The sequence below is a fragment of the Fusarium falciforme genome, chromosome 3, assembly GCF_026873545.1.
Source record: "Fusarium falciforme chromosome 3, complete sequence".
Classification (NCBI taxonomy): domain Eukaryota; kingdom Fungi; phylum Ascomycota; class Sordariomycetes; order Hypocreales; family Nectriaceae; genus Fusarium; species Fusarium falciforme.
Window position 1 is genome coordinate 4,674,409 of NC_070546.1, and position 19,183 is coordinate 4,693,591.

Below are 19,183 nucleotides of genomic sequence, written 5' to 3' on the forward strand. Positions count from 1 at the left end.
AAAGAAAACGCATCTCTGCCGCGGTCCAGCGCGCCGCGTAAGCTCACCGGCGAGCAACGCGATCAACTATACAAAGCCGTCACAACCAACCCATATATCACGCACCAAGACCTCCTTACCTCCGTCGATAACGCCATTAAAGAAAGGTCCCTATGATACCTTCTTCGCGAAATAGATAAGAGGAAATAGCTCCGACAAAAACGCAACCCACTAATCTAATTCTAAGCTGACCATAGACTTAAGTAGGCTCTCTGCTATGAAAATATCAACTAGAGAAGGGTCTAATAGAGTGATAAGTATATGGTCCGCCGCGGTCAAGGAATTAAGCCAACTTGGACCTTCCTTAGTCCCTTAGAGTAGCTAGCTGCCGGCGATGTGACTAAGCGAATAAGACAAGGCGTCATACGGCAGATGTTTTAGGCCAGCTTTGGAGATATGATTCATATGGACCTTATGACCTTTGATGGCTATGTCACAGGCGAAGCTATTTATAACCTCTATGCAAGAGTCTTGCCTACCTTTGTTCAACCCGGCGATATCTTTATGCATAATAACGCCCCCGTACACATAGCCCGTATCGTCAATGCCCTCCTCATCGACCTAGGCATCAAGGTCATAATCTGGCCAGCTTAGTCGCCGGACCTCAACCCCATTGAGAACCTTTGGGCCCTTATAAAGGCAAAGATCTATAAATTATATCCTGAATTGCTATATGCCCCTAATACGGTTAAGACGAAGGCGGCTTTAGTGGCTACTGCGTAAGAAGCTTGGCACGAGATCGAGCCAGCAATATTACAAAAGCTCTATAAGAAGATACCAAACCGGGTTACTACTGTTATCAAGGCAAATAGCTAGTATACAAAGTATTAGCTTTCAATTAATTCCCTAGCTACTTCAAAGTGAGCCCTTAAGTGATTGAAATTACAGCTTAAAAGCGGCCTCATAATAAAGCCCGGATCGGGTTAGCCGGCCAAGCCCGGTACGAAAGGGTGGGCAAATACTTCTTGCCTCCCACTGTACCTCTATAGGATATTGGCTACAATATATAATTAGGGGTCTAAAACGCTATAACAACAATCAGAAACCCAGGCCACCTACAATGTTTATCTTGAGGTGCTACCTGATGAGACTACTCCAATCACTACTGTATGTTTCTCGGAAGGGGAGTCCCACCCTCTAAAGGAAAACTTTGAGATTATAGTAGACATTATTGCAGCCTGTCCCCCATCGCTGCACCTAATATGATACCCAAGAAGTGCCGCAGCAGTCTCCGCTATGATAATGAATATCCTGATGGCCATGATCGACGTCCCATTCGTCGCGCTTATTCTTTATCTTTTCCATTAGCTGGTTAACCGCCTGAAGAGCGTCATCTCTGCGAAAAGCGTGCGGCCACCCAAGCCCCCTGTAAAGCTGCCTGATGTACTGATAATCCAGGTGGGTCCCCCAAACTTCCTCCTCCTGAGACACGACTTGTTCCTCGGTAACTACACCGGTATGCTCTGGAACATTGTCATCAAGAATAGTCCTGTTGTGACAAGGGATAAGTCTCAAGTTTTCAAAATAGCCCCTGAGTTCCTCGAAGTAGGTCCTGATATCAACAGGGTCTCCTCCATCCAAGCGAAGATTCTCTTCACTGATCTCACCGTCCCAAACGTTGAAATACATGGCTTTTCCACCCGTTTCCCAGCCCTGAGAGAAAGGGAAAGTATTAGAGACGTCGATGTCCATCCCTCTTCGCTCCGAGTAATGGGAATCTCCAAGAAGCTGCCCCATAATATCAAACTCCTCCTCTACATCACGGCGAGACATTCGAGTGTAGTCAAGTAGGCGTGACTTATAGTGAAGAAGTGCTTCGGGAGCATCGTCAAAATAGGGTAGATGTCGTATGACCTCGTATACCCGATCGGACTTTGGTGAGGCAGTGGACTCGGAGATATTTGGCCATCCACCCGGCGGCGGCATCTTGAGGTTGACATCCCGGAAGTGGATTGTCTTGAGAAAGTTGTAAAATTCGAGAAATATTTCCACCATCTCTTCAATAGAATAGGCGGGTTCAGTAGGGACATGATCGCTGTCAGACCAGTCTGATTCGAATTCCTCGGACGAGGGCGGCGTTGAGGGAGGCGTTGATGGAGATTGGCTCCGCTCCGACATTGTGACTTGGGAAATTGTTTTCGTTATAGGACTGGGTTGAGCAAAAGGGGAAATTTTAAAGAAGTGTTGGTTGGACACCTCGAGAAATTTATGAAGCGAGAGTCTGCAAGGGTCCAGGGCAGCCTCAGGCACCCGAAAACTCGGACATTACCCTTCTTGGCATGGGATCCATGATACGCGAGTGTTATAAAGACATTGCAGTGTGTTTCACAGCATTGTTTTCGTGTAATCATGTGTTGATAATCTTGTTGTCTATTGCTACGACTTGTGCCTCCATGTAGAAATAAACGCGTAGTCAAGATAGCACATGCGTTGGCATTTCTTAGCCTCACCATATTGCCACTTAGTGCAGGGTGAATGTGGACCACCGAGGGGTCTCCCAAATGACCGTACTGTAGTTGTGGCAACTCTGATTCCATACCGCCGAGCAATTCACCTTGACCTTGGGTCTTGTCGCTAAGGGTTCATGCGCCATAGTGGAAACAACGGAATATTCTGTGACAGTCTCGTCTTTGCTGTTGCAGCTCCTAAGCTCGAGTGTGTTCTGAGCCACGCCTACTGTCTTAGTCCGATCTTCAGGCCCGATGCTGCACTTTTTCGTCCGAGTGTTGCTGGACTTGGGCTTGCTAGGGCCAACACCTGTGCTCTTGCCAGGCTGAGATCGAGGGTTACCTTTGTCGCCCTTTTTGCCGCTATGCTTTTTTATCTTAGTTGCCTCTTTATAGCTCGACTTATCTTTCGGCGCGAAGCTTAGGATATTAGAGGCCTATTTAATCTAAGCTAGCACTAGATAGGATCCGCCGCATAGACTTAACTACTATTTAAATATGCCTAAGGGATCCTCTTCTTTTAAGTATATATAGTTAGTTAACTCTACTACTATGAGCGCTATATCTGCCCTTAAGTATTAGTATTAAAATAAAAGCTTAGGGGGCTAATTAATTCTTACAGATACTAATAATAAGCGCTTTACGTCTAAAAATACTTAAGCTAATATTTATAGTAAGCTTAAAGGTAAATATAAGGATAAAATAGCTAATTTAAAGGAGACCTATTAATATAAATAATAATAGAGGATTATATAATATACTTAGGCAATAATAGGTAATACTTTAATAAAATAATTAATTAAATTATTTATAAGCTAATTATTATAGCTATATTTGCCTCTAATTATAATCCTTTTAGTTAATAATTATTACGACTAGGGTATACTCTTAAGGCCACCCTTACTTTTAGGGCTCTAGAGTATATAGCTATAGTTACTAGTTTTATTCTCTTCCTTGGCCTTATCTAGTATCTCTTAATAGGCCTTCTTATAACCTGCGAGTTATTATGGGTCTTAGTAGCTGTCTTTATAGATGAGGTATTGCTTATTGTTCTTATCTCGGTTCTTAACTGAGTCTTTGTTAAAGCCTAGAGGAACTATGACTACACCTGGCATAAGATCATTGCTTCCCTCTTCTTCTCTTTTCTTCTTCCCATCTTCGTTGGCGTTTGGAATGGCAGTTTGGCATACCTCAGCTGGACAGTAGCCGTACCTGCATGCGAACTTGCAATGACGGTTCAAGTCAACGCTCAACACATCGTATTCGCATATACTTTCGGGGCAGAAGCCGTAGGCCCAGGAGGAACCGCAGAGGTCGTATGTCGTGAATAATTGTCCACCTTCGATACGTGTTTCTTTCAGCTCGGGCTTTTCCGACGTGGCGTCAAACCCATCGTTCTGGAACCTTTGCAGCTCTTGGAGCCTCAGATTGGTGAAGGAAGTTGATTCCTGGTGACACACAGCGAGTTCGGGATCCTTTACAGTAACATCCAAAGTACAACCGCCTTGGAGCAGGCGTGTGGGCTTTATGTCGCCGATGCGTGATGGGAGACCTAAGTCATCTCCACTGGCAGGCTTTACGGCCTGTGAGTCGTCGAGATCGATAGTAGATTGGGCGAACCCGGTTTGATATAGAAAAGAAACAAGTAGTGTTGTCAGATAAGGGCCCATGATGACATGCTAGGAAGTGTAGGGGCTGGGAGAGAAGTAAGAGGTATAAATTGAAAATGGACGAATGAAAGAACGAATAATTAAATTATAACCAAGCCATTTATACAGATGGCGAGACTCAAACAGCTACAAGTCGATTTGCGTTTAAGAGAATGAAAAAGCGGGTGACGTATCGCCTGACTCACTAGACCCATGTCAGGAGGTATGTCTTCACGTACTTGATCACACACCGAGGGCACCGTGAAAGTGATTGGTGTGCTTTTAACCGATTCTTAGCTATGCGAGCCCCTTTGGGTGCCCCAGTCACTATTAACAAATGTTCAGACGCAAATTGCGAACCACGATCAGCACATCCTTCGACGGCGGTTCATCGTCGACTCCGCACTGGCTTGATGTCTGGACAAGCACCATATCAGTGGGCTAATAGTTATTGTATATCAGTAACGGGATACTAAATAAAACCCAAGAATGTATGCTCTGATTCTTTACCAGAGCTAAACGCGAACAAGTTCATGCAACCTCTGATTCAATTCATATTCATCTACTGCCCTTGCGTTTTATAATATTGACGTCCAAGCCCCGCCCACCCCCCAGATTGTCTCAATAATCCAGCTTACAAGAGCCCCCACGGAAATTCTCAATCCGATCCAATTCTGGCTTCACGGGCCCCAGCTTCTGAACCTCGCCAGCTGACATGGATCGTCTCGACTTGGCAGCCTTTTCAAACCCGCTCCGTCCCACACCTGCGCCAGCCAGGAATCCAAAAACAGCCATGAAGGCGCTGCTTGAGTCCTCAACGATGCTGTAAACCATCAGGCCCGCCTCGCCTGCGACACCAGTCAGGAGGAGGATCGAACGCAACGACGACATGCCGGCCGCGATGCCCTCTCCAACAACGGGGAGGAAGAAGAGGAACCCTGTGACGAAGCCGACAATCATCTCCTCCCGCTCCGCCTTCTTGATCTCCTTGGCCGTCTCGATGATCGTGTCCATGCTCGCGACGGCTGCCTCCATCGTCAGTGCTAGCAAGGAGCCTGCGTCGAGCAGGTCGGGCCATTGCATGAACTCATCGTATTCGGCGTTGTCCCTCATGATCTTGAGGCGACTCAGGAGATCTTTTGACTCGTCGTATGACTCTCCGATCAGTTTCTTGGGGTTTGGAACCTGGACATTGCCCCTGAGGGGATAGTTGTACCACCAGTTATCATTCCTCTTGATGCACTCATTGATGTCCTCGCCGGCATACTGACAACCATTGTTGGTCCTGACGTGCTTATCGCCAAACTTGACCCAGGACTTGTCGATGCCGTACTCCTCGGCGAGGTCATGCCAGAAGCCCTTTGAGTCCACAAGTGTGTATGTGGCGTTGGGGATCTTTTCGCTAAGGCTTAACCCTTCCGAGCCGTTCTCAAGAGTTGTCGGACACTTGATGTTGACTGCACGCACTCCAGGTTTGCAGTCCTTGGAGTCGTCACAATCTTCGCGGCAAAAGATGTAGGTGCAGCTGCTGCAGCAGGTGACGTCCTTCGTCTCGGTGCAATGGAAATAGTCGTCTGCCTTGCCACTGGCCATGAATGCGTCGATTTGATCAGGCACTTGTTGGCCAACGTAGCGCTCGTAGATCTTGAACTTGTCGTCATAGCCGCTGTCCACCAACTCCCTGTACTTCTTCAGAGATCTTTCCATGATGGCAATCTCGACATCGACAATGTACTTGTCCACGCAGCAAGGTGGCGCTCTGTATATCGCGCCTTGAAGCTGATCGAGGGTAGTGTAAACGCTGTCGCAGGAACTGTAAAGATTGGTATCGATTGAGTATTCGTAATCATCGGGGTATTCGTCTGTTGAACTGCCACTGGAGAAAAGGTCAGCATTACTTGAACCTGCCACATGTGGGTGTTACATACTCCAAGAAGTCCTGCAGATCAACAGCCCAGTCGATGCTGCCGGCAAAGTTCAAGTTTCTCTAAACGGCACGTCTCGATTTCTTCGTCTCTGGAGTCATGTAGCTCACATAGTCGCCTATCATCAGCATTAGCGTTTCGTCTTCAATCATGCCGTCAGCTAGGCATGATGTCAAGGCCACAAACCGCCATAGAGCAGGACATTTGACTGCGAGTCCTCATCATAGAAGTTCTTAAACTTGCCATGACCATTGAGAATCTCAGTAATTTCGGCATTTTCAAGGTAGCCTCCTTCCTTGGTGCATCGTCCTGGCTTCGCATCTGACTTGGTTCGCGAGCCAGTAAACTCGCACATAGCACCGGAACATCCGTCTTCGGCCATTCGAAAAGATCTACCGTAGCTTGATTCACCAACAAAGATCTTGTTGTTGGGTACTCCAGCTTTGGTGACTATGATTGTATGAGTAAGGCTTCGAACGACACACTCAGGGGCTGATTGGACATACTCATGGAGAGAGAAACCTTGGTCTCGGTCATGTTGACTGCAATCGTAGTCAAGAGGTTAGCCGGAGTGGACTCTTAACGCACACATAGCGCCCTGCCTTAGTTGCATGCATATTACTCACCGTGGCTCCAAATGCATTTTCCCGAAGGACACTTATCAAAGGTATATGGGTTACCGTAGTCCTATTAGCCGTAGAGATTATATATTATAAATATTATTATTATAATATTAGATATATAGTATTTTTAGTAGAGGTATTACTTACCGTAGTTAAAAACCTTAGTAATCTAGTTAATAGGAAATTATTTAAGGTACTAGTAAGATATAAGCGCTGCGATTAATATTATCTTACCTAAGGGTATCTTATCTTTTAAGACTGTAAGAAATCTTAAGTAGTTAAGGCTATTAGTCTTTTAGCTAATTAGCTTTTTATTAATTATAATATCTAGAGCCTAGATGAATAGTAATAGTTAGGGGGTCTACATTTAATTATGCCTATGAATAGTAGAAGACTTAGGCCTAGATATTCTTAGTTAATATTAATTCTATTAATGCCCTTATCTTTTATAAACTGGGCAAGGTTGCTGGCAAAGGTCTCGCGGTTCTGGATGATAGCCGAGCGAATGATGTTGTACTTGTTGGGCTCGGTAGAATTAGCCCAACCACCTAATGAGACGATGCGTTTCTCCTTGAGCTTTTTGAAGTCAGCCCACTGATCCTTTCCTTGCATAATGACTGACTTCTACGTCTTGGGGTCGATAGAGGCAAAAGCCTAGTGAATATGCGTGTAGGAACTATTAGTGTTGGTATCCTTGGCCTCGAGTTGAAGGCACTCTCGCTCTATGCTAAACGCCCCGTAGTAGCCGATTCTTCTAAACTCCTCGGGTGGTCTGGAGTTCTCCTTGATCTCACGGTTGCAGTTTGAGACGCATGTGTTCTTGAAACCCGGCTTCTTTGTTCCTGGGCCTCTATCCTTGGGTGCGTTTATTATGCAGTGATCCGGGAATACGCCGCAGAACCCCCAATTGCTGCAGTAAGCCTTTAGAGGATAAGGGTTAAGGTTAGCCAGAGAAGTCGAATTATCCTTGGGTGGCTTTATACCGGGCACGAGAGGGCCATACTTGGCTCCGTTCTGCGGTGGAGGCATAGGCGGTAGGCCTGGGCCTATGTATATATTGTAGCCGATGAGTATGTCCTTGCACTTAGTCTAAGCCCACGCCTTCTTAGCGTTCTACTTCTCTATGTCTTTGACGGTGACCCTAAACTTCTTGGCTAGCGAGTCATATGAGTCTCTGTTCTCGATGAGGTGAGTCTTATATGTGCCGTTAGCATTGGGCTCCGTCGCAGGAGGCTTATAGGGGTCACCGGCTGAACAGCAGATATAATCCCTGCCCTTCAGCGTCGCGCAAAGGTTGAATTTGGTGTTGTACTTGAGGAAGCCGGCGCCGCGGATACCGCACCTGGTAGAAAGCGTCGTGCAACTGTCACCGTCTTCAACGCGCATATACTTGCATATAGCGCGCTTGAAGAGCTTATCGTGCTTCAAAGACCGTAGAAACCGAGCACTTGACCCTGAATGTGCTGGTGAAGGGGTTGAAGTCGACGAAGGAGTCGACGATGGAGTTGTGTGACCATCGAGAAACTGGGCGTCTTCTCCTGCAAGGTCAAACACCTGGACACCCAGAAACTCTCCGGTCGCTTGAATGTTCCCCGAATTGCACAAGTGCCTTTGCTCCAGCCCAACGCAGCCTTCTGTACCGCGGCAAGATTGCCTGTTGTGTCGACCGACACGCCAAAGACCTGCTCTGGCTTGCGCCCGTTACCACAGAGCTCGGCAACTGTTTGGTTGGCAGCGGAGGACTCAACACCGACGTATTTACCGAAAGCCTGCAGTCCCGACTTGACGGTGGACTTTCCGAGCCCAGGGCCAATGTAGATGCTGGCGACGGTTTTCTTGTAGTAACCAAAGAGAAACTTTTCGTTGCAGTTATCTTTTGCGCCAAAGAACTTTGTCATGCCTTCCAAGAGAATGGCAATGGCTCTTCCATCTTCTTTTCCAGAGTCACCTTTCCCAACACTGAGCTTGGTGTCAACAGGCGTCCCGGGGATGATGCAAGCTGGTGCAACATTGAGGCTGCCGCCATCCACAAGGTTGTCATCTTTCTTGGGTTTATCGATAGACTTCTCATTAGCTATTCTAGCAGCCGTCGGATGAGAGCCAATGGTGCAACTCCGGATGAGGGTGGTAGAATCGTCGTCGTCCAGAGGTTGGGAAATTGAGAATTGCAGCAGCATTGGCGCCTTGCAGCGGTCGAGGCGCTCAACCGATAGATAGGGAATCCAGCTGTGAGTGTTTGTGTAGTCAACACAAGGAGGAGGGCAGTCATGGTTGTCCGGGTGGTAGGCGTTGGTGTCGTCAATAGGTGATGGATCGTCGAGGTTATCCTCGCTGGCGGGCTCTGTAGCATGCGAGCCATCGATATTGATGGCAGAGCGCACCAACGTAGCCCCACAGACAAGGAAGACTAACGGTGAAGTGGAATACAAGCGCATGGCGACATAAATGCTAGGCATCATTCAATACAAGAGTAATATTTAATAGGAAGTGGGAGAAAGAGTGTGTATTGACGAGGTGGTCAGACGGATTCTCCAAACCAATGCACCAACTGGAAAGGAGTGTAGAAGAGTAGAACAAAGAGGGAAAAAAAACAATAAAAAACAGTGAATGTCGGTAGGTAGGGACGTGGACGATGGGAAGAACGAATGTAGGTGTACCGAAGTCAAAGAAAGGTAGGTGTCATAACCATATAACCAAGAACAACAGTCAGTATTGGTCGAGATGGGGAATATCCGAGGTAACTGAAGATCTACTTACTGAAGCTTGACGGCAACTTCCCGGTCTAAGATCATGAGTCTGATGTTGCATAGGTCCTTGATTCATTGTGGTCCAACAAATGGAGCCGACTAAATACGTGTATGGGTGTCTCATCAAAAGTACCGTCTTGCACAATCGTCCGGAGATTACTTCCCACACTGATCTGGAAGATGGACGTGCAGTTACCATCCAAGACTGCACTCACCTTGTACCACGTTTCATCCCCCGTCCAGGACCATCCACTGGTAAGCCCGAGAAGTGCAGAGCGGGACCTGTGCGGTAAAGACACATCATTTGGGTTACATCTTGCAGGCAGGTTGAACTGGGCCGACTTGTGGCAACAGTAGGCCAAATGAAGGAGGTTGAATGGGTGGCATATCGTGAACCTCGTCAACTCTCTCAGAGAGATCCATCATACCACCATCTAAGTGCTGCATATCCTTGCTCAGACCCTAAACGCCGTATCGAAAGCTCCCATAGGCCCCTGTTCCCTCCACTGAGCCTTTTTGTCCGAATAAACACAGGGGGGAGAATATGGTTCAAGACCCCAGAACCAACAGTTTACAGTGACAGTGAAAAAAAGTCACCCCGGCCTGCCACGCCCCATAACAAGGGCCATTTAACCTTGCTAAGATTCCCTTCAGAAAGTTCGCCTAAATCTAAGAAGCTTACCTGGGCTGTAAATCACTCAAAGAACCGAGGTATCCGCTGCAAGGGACCCGTTCGGCGATATCATGACTGTAATCTTAAATGAAGTATGGGGTATCTTGACACCATATTCTTTCTAATAGATCACTAGAAAGGGAAAGAGTTGTGGAATGCAATGACTTGTATCATGAGTTCAAGAATTTACCTGCGCAGCCTGGGAGTTTCACAAATTAGATAGAGCCATCTTCCTCGCGTACAAGCAATTACTTCATGAACAAAGCCATCTATCCCATTATTCTATCTCCTCTACTCTGACAGCTCGGATTTGAATTTATATGTGCTAGTCTCTCTCTATCTATTGGAAAGTCTCTATTGAAACAGTGCTCGGTATCTCATGCCTCCAGACGAGGAAGAATAGGCGCTAACAACCTCACCCTCACCCTCCACCTTCGCAGTGCCACCAGCATCCTCACTATCCACCTTTGTCGTGCCGTCAGCTTAAGTCCATACCTCTTCATTTACCTCGCTCATGCTCTCCCAATTAGGTGCAAAAACATTAATAAGGTCCTTGCTACCGCATATCTTAGCCTTATCTCCGCTGCATAGTATATTATAATCCGTCTCGTTACGCGTCTATTCACCGGCGACGTAGCTACTATACTAGTATTTATTACCCTCTTTAATGCTAGTAAAATTAAATTAAGCGCGGTAATAAGTATCCTCGCATTTGGGGATTATTAAAGCCGCGTCGCTACCCTCCTTGCTGACTCGCTTCTCTAGCACTAGCGAGGTAGCATTAGTATCGATATAGTAGCCTAGGTGAGTCTAAGTAGCAAGAGAGGTTCCCAAGGTAATAGTCGATGGGATCGGCGTAAAAGTAATTATAGGTTTAATTATTCTCGGCTTAGGTGGATTAGTAGCTACTCTCTCTAAGGTAACGATGCAGTAAGACTATAACTTCCATGGTTTGCCGTCGAGGCCAATTGAAGGGTTCCATTCAGAGAACTGCTTAGGCGTTATTTTGAAGTAGTCTCTGACTTGTTCACACGTCTTGCCCTCATCGTTGTCGTACCATTCGATGCAAGAGTGGATTGTGTTGCGGTCATAGGGGAGGCCTGGGGCCCAACCAGAACCTGCGCAGAAGCGAAAGCCGATGAGGAGTGCCAGAAACGATAGTAAGAATGAGGACCTCATGGTGGGTGAATGGGTGGCTGATCCCGTATGTTTCGAGTTGATGGTGAAGAAAAAGGGTGAGAGAAGAGATGGCAGGTTTGGGTGGAAACTTGAACGAGGGGGGAGAATTTGACTTGCTAAAGTGTAGACCTCGGAGAAGAGTGTCCTGGGGTTCAAGCCAACAGTTGGGAACGTTCAAACCCCGGTCAATACACCGAACGAGATATCTCCAATGCATGGCGCTGGTTCTGAAGTGGGTGTCAACCATCAAGTGACATGCAAGAGCACAACCAACTGCACGTAGCACTCGTTCCAGGTAAACAAGCCTGACCTTATCCCTGCTCAGAAGATAAGGTGTCATGGAGCGGGCCGATGCCACATGACCCAGTCGGGGACCCCGGTCTGGCCACTTTGATCATTTATTCAGCCCACAACCAACATCCACTCACTGCTCTGCCTCGGCACTGTTCTTCTCATTTCCTTCTTGTCTAAACTTTCCGTGCCTGAAATCGACAAGGCCCCAACCAACGGCGACTGCAGTCTCGCCGAAAAAAACGTCCCTAGCCACAGGGTTCCATGGGCTCCGATGGCTACGTTCCACCCATTTCCTCGCCTTCCCTTTGAGCTCCGCGCTCGTATTTGGGAAATGACAGTTGAGCCTCGTCAAGTCGAATTCCGCATCAAGTACCCCGCCGGGAAATTTCGCACACTCTACGCGACTTCCACAACGCCCATCCCGGCGGTGATGCAGGCTTGCCATGAGTCCAGCAATCTCGGTCTGTACCAGCGCGGCCTCGCAGTTGGGGATGAGCCGCGGTATACCTGGGTCAACTTTGATATTGATCTGATATCTATTGGGAAAACCTGGTTTCACAAGCTCGGTGATTACCGACGCATCGTTCGCCGTCTCAAGTTTCAGGCGGAAAACTCATCCGACTTTTTTCATTCCGTATCTCCAGAATGGAAGGAGTTTACTAATCTCAACGAGATGTATGTTGTTTGCGAAGATGGTGTCCTTTCATGGCAAGACGCGTGGGAATATCTGACCTGGCCATGTCCAAGAGATAACATCAGGTTTATTGACCTTAAGTCGGGGGAAATGGTGGATGGATACACGTTGGATAAGAGGATGGATGAGATTCTTGGGTTGTAGCTTTCGCACGAAATGGGATGAAATATGGTAGAAAAGAAATCGAGCAAAGAATTGAAAACCTAGCTACCCCCCCGCAACAGTTTACCCTTTATAGTCTCGACCAACAAAGTCACAGGAACTGGTCGCATCCCTTGATCAACAACCCTTCATTTGCACCACTCTCCCATCATGTCTTCTACTCGTTCGTAGGATTTGATAACAGCATGGTGTTGACGCGCAACGCGGTCCTCGCTATACCATTCCTTTTGAAAATCAGCGATAATTTTGTCAGAGTCTGTAACCCCGGCCTCCTTCGCGGCCAAGGAAGTGGCCGTCCAGTCAACAGTGGACCACCTCTCGGTTGAAATGGGGTTCACGCCTAGATCCATAGTCTTGATCTCTATGCCCTTTTCTTTTCCGAGTCTCTCCTTCGCCGTCTCGATGAGGTAGTTGCCGTGGTCACCTGCCCGGGCGACTTTGATTTGGTCCAGACAGGATTGAAACTGGTCGAATAGATGCTGGTTCTTTGCATCTTTGTGCTTAGACGCAGAAGCCACCACCTCTCCAACGTCCAAAATGAACTTGTTGTAGTTGTCGCTTGTAGTCTTCATGGCCTTGTAGGGTGGAGTATTGGGAACGTTGTTGCGTGGGGCTGTGGTGAATAACTTGTTCACATTGATAGCTGTCTTCTCGATGTTAGGAGTATTGGTATCTTGGTCTTCGCCAGCAACCGCTTTCCACTTAGGGTCTGCCTTGCCCATGTGCGCGTTCAACTCGTTAAAGTTGCATCTGGTTCTTTCTGTCGGGGGCTTGGGTTTGCACTCGATCCATTTGTTGTCCTTGCACACGCTATCTTTATCCACCTATGTGATATATCTAAAGCCTAGTTTTCGGGCACTTGGTTTATTCAGCCCGTCGATTTCGTAGGCAGCGTAGATAAGCACTTTCTCTAGGGCTCCTTGGTATCCGCCGGCCCAGGTGCGAGTGATGAGGAAGAAAAACACCAGAAAAAAGAAGTGTACATGATTGCAGTGGGAAAAAGAAGTGCGGTCAAAGGAGTGTAACAAAGGATAGTATGATATTGCGTGTGACAGAGTAACAGGTGAAGAGAAAGGACTTGACTGGTGCTTTATCTTCGGGTTCAGCAGATGAAGTGCACCACTGTAATGTGCCAAGGAGACGGTCCTGCATTAGGACCTTACCAGCTGTTGACTGCACCTGCTCGTTCTTCGTACGTCCTTCCTTATCTGAACAAACGTCCCATTCTAGAACTCTAAACCTGATTCCGCTAATCCGATGAAGTTATTCTATGCGTGAAAATAGGCGAAGTGTTCGGCGGCACGCGCCGAGGCGTCCCGGGCTAGTACCAGGGGTCGTCAATCCTCTCTGGGGTCGTAGAGGTCCATCTGGACCCCTATGCCTTTCGCTGAATATGCGAAACTAGATGATATGCTCCGATTTTGGAACCAAGGTTGCAGTCAGAACTCGGGGTACTATATCCCAAACTGAGGCCTTGCTCAGAGTCAACGGCGGTCATGTAAGTCTTATAGACGTAATTTTAGATTATGCGGGTTACCCTTTCCTCGTAGCTATGCGTGCAAGGTTTTTATAAGAAAATATCTTATAACAGAAATTACTCGAGTTAATTACTGCTATCACTTGGCGTATAGATAAACTTCAGTGAGGAGCCAGCATATGCCACGAGGGAGCTTATTATAAGTAGGGCTTGATTAATGTTTATCTCTCCTCGCTCTATCGCTAACTCTGTTACTGCCTTTTCCTACCTTGGCTTCCTAGCAATATGTTTGCCTATAGTATTATCTTTCTCCTCCTAGGAAGCTCTTAGCTGTCCCTAGGTGCAACTATCTATAAGCCTTATGAGCGTTGAGGTGTAATACCTAGCTACCCTCGTGATAATATGACTATTGAGTATTGCACTTGGTGGTATAACTATGACGACGAGATTCTATATGATAAGCTCCTGTCTAACAATATGATCGATATCGATCAGTTTAGACGTTGGGTATATATCTCTTAATCAACCGGATGATCAAGCATGACCTCTGATACTAAACCTGAAGAACCCGTCTATTAAAGCTAACTGTGAGGGTTTGACTATCGGCCGATCCTACTGTGTTGAGGCCATGTTTGAGCCCGCTCCCGGGGACCCGGATCCGGAACCAGAACCGACTAAGAAGCCCGAGCCTACGCCAATGGTACCTTCGAACGGTGCGAGATAATAATTTTTTTTTCAATATCTAATAAAACTTGGAATCTGTGCTAACACGTTTTACTAGGCATTAAGACTCTTGATCCGATCTAGCCTAGCATGGTTAATAGCTGCAATAAATTCTACCTTATTTAGAAGGGTGATGGTTACGCTGCTATTGCGTCTAGGCATGGAATTACCCTCGCTGAATTTACTAAGTGGAATTTAGATATGGGAACTAACTATGCTGGCCTCTAGGCTAACGCATATACTTATATATCCGTCGTTGGCCATGAACCTATGCCTATTAAGCCTATACTAACTAATGGTATTAAAATGCTATCCCTTATTTAAGATAGTATAATAAAGAATTATAATAAGTTTTACTTAGTTAGCAAAACGACGACTTATACCTCTATTAAGAACTACTATAAGTTATTATTAGCTACTTTTAAGAAGTAGAATCCTACTATGGGCTTAGATTATTATATGCTCTTAGTAGGTTACTATATTTGTATTAGCACTATAGACTATAAGCCTAAGCTAGGTACCACCGCTAAGCCCTCTCTTAAGGCACCTAGCAATAATATTATAATACCTTCTCCTATCTAGGGTAATATATATAAGAACTATAATAAGTTTTACTTAGTTAATAAGATAATAACTTATACTTTTATCTGCAACTATTATAAGCTGCCCCTTAAGGACTTTTACTCTTAGAACCCTAGCGTTAAAACTAATTGCTAAGCTCTTCTCGCAGGCTACTATATCTATATCTTAGTTATTAGATAGAAGCCCTTAATCCCCTCTTTGATAACTCTAAGCAACGGAATTTCGACCCCGTTGCCGATCTAGGCCGGAATGACGACCAAGTGCAATAAATTCTATTTAAATAGCAAAATAATAACCTACTCCTCGATTTAGAACTATTATAAAATTACTATAGCCTAGCTAGCCAAGTGGAATCCCGCTATTGGCTCTTAATATATAGCCTTATAGGCTAATTATTATATTTGCGTTAGTATTATCAGATAGTAGCTATCCCTAACCTAGCTACCTAAGGGAGATGTAACCCCTACTCCTTTCTAGCTAGGTATAATCAAGGGCTACAAAAAGTTCTATCTTATAAGCAAAACGATAATATATACGTCTATTTAGAACTACTACAACATCACCATGGCTTAGCTGGCGAAATGGAACTCTGCTGTCGGTGCCAAGTGTACGGCGTTATGGGCTGATTACTATGTGTGTGTGTCGGCTTGATCTACATGCCGTGTTCCCGCAGTTCGAGTGGAGCAAGGGTAGTGGCTTTGTCTGAAAGATTCATACTTAGTAATAAATCAAAGGGACATTCAGCTCATGAGTTTCCACATTTATTCTAATGACATGTCTATCTTTGAGTTCTTTAGTTAGTCTTTTGTCGGTGTCACTGGCCACCATGGATCGTAACCGTAGTATTCCAATAAAAGATTTTAGATTCACAGGTGTAGAAATGCTCAACATTCTAATATTACTTCATTTGAATCCTGCGTCGACAACTCAAGGATGTAGATATGATCTCAGCGCTTCTGGGAGCGTAGAGTTGTGGCTGATGGTTTTGACGAAACCTCATAAGAGGCACTCGTGTTATTCCGTATGCTTACCATGGGTGGCTTTCAATAATCACATTCATCGATCATCTTTCTGTAACAAAGACAGATCTTGGATGAACGTGGCTGTTGATAAATTCCACTCCCATTGGTGCTTACTTGGCTGGGGGCGCGGACGTGGTGGAGTCAGCTGCGGAAGCCTAACCATAGATGGAAATTAATTCCGCTCGCGCTGACAATCATTGGCCAAAACATCACGCCTCCTACCCTATCACTATGACGACCTTGTTCTTCAATCTGTCCAGACGCAAAGAGTGACACGCCAAGACGTCTCAATGCATCCCAAAACGCGCAAAGCCTGTGAGCCGTGCAAGTCTGCAAAGCGAAAATGCACCAAACAGCTTCCTCAGTGCCGTCGTTGCGAACTCCGAGGGCAGGCCTGTTCCTATGAAGCTCATCCGCGCATGGTTGTTTACGGCGCCAATGACAATGTTGGTGGTGTGATCCGATTGCCACAACACCACGAGGGGCAAGTCGTCTCTTCTTTCCTTCAACCTTCTCAACCAGAGGTCATCGCAATTGATCCACAACTGGGACTAGAGCTGCCCACAACAACCATTTCCCCATCTCTGTCTCTGGATGACCTGAGATCTGCTTGGTTCCTGACCCCAGACTCTTGGGAAGTTGGCTCAGTTGATACCTCTCGCCTTGTACCAATCTCAGTTGACGAGGTACACATTTGCTTCGATAAGACGAAAGACTGGCTGAAGGAGTGGATCAAGACTGGAAGCAACCCCTTCATCCACCTTGAGCTAAACAAGAAGAGCGTCCCGAGCTGCATACAGGATGCTTTCATGGCTCTATCGACATATTTTAACAAGACGGACAAGACCAGCGATATGGTCTTTCGATTTATAGAAGACAAGGCGAACAAGCTTGCCGTCTCACATGATTGCCAACAGGCTAGTCTTGTTGACGAGATTGGCCGCGTACAATCACTCTTCATTTACACTTTTATCCGTCTTTTTGACGGCAATATCCGTCAACGGCACTATGCAGAGCAGCACCTACCTATTCTACACCGCTGGGCCAAGCAGATGCTATCCCACGCCTCGTGTGCCACCAGCGACGACAGGCTACTTCTTCACAATGCCCTCACAGTCTACACCCCGGAACTCACCTCGAATCCTCCTGTTCCCTGTCAAGCGTCTCCTGAGCAGCTTCTATGGCATGCATGGATTCTCTCCGAATCAGTCCGACGGACATGGTGCGTCTCAATGATGATTCAGTCGGGCTATGAGCTGTTGAAAACAGGCAGTGGGCCGTGTTTTGGAGGGGTACGCATCACTACAAGGAGGGGTGTCTGGGATGCCAAGACGGCGGCGGCGTGGACTAGCATATGTGCGGAGCGGAGTGTAGGATTTTTACACAGGAACGAGACGGAGGTGCTGTTGGAAGAGAGAAGTATGGATGAGGTTGATGTGTTTCCGCTTGTTTTGATGGGGCTTGATTTTGGGCCCGATAGGATGGAGAGGTGGCGGAACAGCGGCACACATTAGGATCTTTGAAAGTAATGCCCGTAACTAGAATTAAATTCCGACATGATATATGTCATCAAGTTCCCTGGACAGTGTCCATCACGGCTGTTGGTAATACAGCGTTTCCGCAGCCCGCAATGGTTTCCGCCAGGACCCGCCTAGCTTCCGCCACTTATATAATCTTACGCAACATCGTCAATATATATAAACTCTCGAGAGGCCCGTCGACTTGCAATTACCCATCTCAGAACAAAAACATCCATCTGTTCATCATTCAATACCAATCATACCAAACAACCTCATCTCCCATACCTCTCACAATGGCTAGACAATGGATCTTGAACAGCCAGGAAGGCTTCGAAACCTCCCTCGAGTACCAAGAGAATGTTCCTGTGCCCTCCCAGGCGGAACTTGGCTCCAATGAGGTCTTGGTCAAGATATACGCTGCCAGCCTCAACTACCGAGAGCTTGCCATCGCTGGTCCCATGGTAAGTCAATCTTGTCCTAAGATATCACGCACCCCTAATTCAAAGCAGGGTGTCAACGGCCCCATTACTCCTCCCGTCGTGCCGGGTTGCGATGGTGCCGGAACTGTTGAGGCAGTCGGGTCATCCGTCCAGGGCTTTAAGCCTGGAGACAGAGTCGTGACCAATTTCGATCCTTCGATTCCCGACGATGCCTTCTCCACGATTGCTCAAGTCCCAAAGATGCTTGGACAGGGCACAGATGGAACACTCCGATCCATTGGTGTTTTCCCTGAAGGTGCTCTTGTGCATGCTCCTAAGTCTTTGGACTGGCTGCAAGCCGCAACTCTTACAGTCACATACACGACTGCATGGAACTCACTCTTTGGCCTGAAGGGTAGAGAGGCTGGACCAGGCACTTGGGTCTTGGTTCAGGGTACTGGTGGTGTCAGCATTGCGGCTCTCCAGCTTGCGACTGCCGTAGGCGCAACTGTCGTGGCGACGACTTCGTCCGATGAGAAGGCTACCCGGCTCAAGGAGCTTGGCGCCAAGCACGTCGTCAACTATCGCACCAACCCCGACGGCTGGGGTAAGGAAGCGCGAGCTCTCACACCCGGAGGACGGGGCTTTGATATTGTTGTCGAGATTGGCGGCAACGAAACGCTTTCTCATTCTCTCCAGGCTGTCCGCACTGATGGTATCGTCATGATCATTGGGGGTGTCGGAGCAGACGCCGAGGCGGTTCCCATGTTTGCAGCCCTCCTGCACACCTGCATCGCTCGAGGTATCCTTGGAGGTAGCCGCAACCAGTTCAAGGAGCTTGTTAGTTTCATCGACGAGAAGAAGATTAAGCCAGTTATTGACGACGTGGTTTTTGAGCTGGCAGAGGTCAAGGATGCTTATCGGCGATTGAAGGAGAAGAAGCACTTTGCCAAGGTTGTGATTCGCGTTGATCATTGATGGACGAGCTGCGATTGTTACTTCCCATAG

The 19,183-nt window shown here is 47.0% G+C and overlaps 6 protein-coding genes across 6 annotated transcripts; 2 read left to right on the plus strand and 4 right to left on the minus strand.

Annotated features, from left to right (window-relative positions):
• Window positions 1-1,236: 1,236 nt before the first annotated feature.
• NCS54_00468100 (Hypothetical protein) lies at window positions 1,237-2,157 on the minus strand (the record flags this gene model as incomplete). The annotated part of the gene is made up of 1 exon (XM_053150209.1): window positions 1,237-2,157. One exon carries the CDS (start codon window positions 2,155-2,157, stop codon window positions 1,237-1,239), a length of 921 nt encoding a protein of 306 aa, XP_053006184.1.
• A 1,342-nt stretch (window positions 2,158-3,499) lies between these two features.
• NCS54_00468200 (Hypothetical protein) lies at window positions 3,500-4,156 on the minus strand (the record flags this gene model as incomplete). Its single annotated transcript, XM_053150210.1, has 1 exon — window positions 3,500-4,156. One exon carries the CDS (start codon window positions 4,154-4,156, stop codon window positions 3,500-3,502), a length of 657 nt encoding a protein of 218 aa, XP_053006185.1.
• Window positions 4,157-4,756: 600 nt separating this feature from the next.
• Window positions 4,757-6,597, minus strand: NCS54_00468300 (Chitinase; the record flags this gene model as incomplete). Its single annotated transcript, XM_053150211.1, has 5 exons — window positions 4,757-6,011; window positions 6,064-6,122; window positions 6,171-6,178; window positions 6,247-6,510; window positions 6,567-6,597. 5 exons carry the CDS (start codon window positions 6,595-6,597, stop codon window positions 4,757-4,759), a joined length of 1,617 nt encoding a protein of 538 aa, XP_053006186.1.
• A 740-nt stretch (window positions 6,598-7,337) lies between these two features.
• NCS54_00468400 (Chitinase) lies at window positions 7,338-9,118 on the minus strand (the record flags this gene model as incomplete). The annotated part of the gene is made up of 3 exons (XM_053150212.1): window positions 7,338-7,772; window positions 7,824-8,237; window positions 8,324-9,118. 3 exons carry the CDS (start codon window positions 9,116-9,118, stop codon window positions 7,338-7,340), a joined length of 1,644 nt encoding a protein of 547 aa, XP_053006187.1.
• Window positions 9,119-16,655: 7,537 nt separating this feature from the next.
• On the plus strand, window positions 16,656-17,587 carry NCS54_00468500 (Zn(2)-C6 fungal-type domain-containing protein; the record flags this gene model as incomplete). The annotated part of the gene is made up of 2 exons (XM_053150213.1): window positions 16,656-17,458; window positions 17,506-17,587. The coding sequence occupies 2 exons, from the start codon at window positions 16,656-16,658 to the stop codon at window positions 17,585-17,587; spliced, it is 885 nt and encodes a 294-aa protein (XP_053006188.1).
• A 462-nt stretch (window positions 17,588-18,049) lies between these two features.
• Window positions 18,050-19,153, plus strand: NCS54_00468600 (PKS-ER domain-containing protein; the record flags this gene model as incomplete). The annotated part of the gene is made up of 2 exons (XM_053150214.1): window positions 18,050-18,217; window positions 18,266-19,153. The coding sequence occupies 2 exons, from the start codon at window positions 18,050-18,052 to the stop codon at window positions 19,151-19,153; spliced, it is 1,056 nt and encodes a 351-aa protein (XP_053006189.1).
• Between the last annotated feature and the right edge of the window lie 30 nt (window positions 19,154-19,183).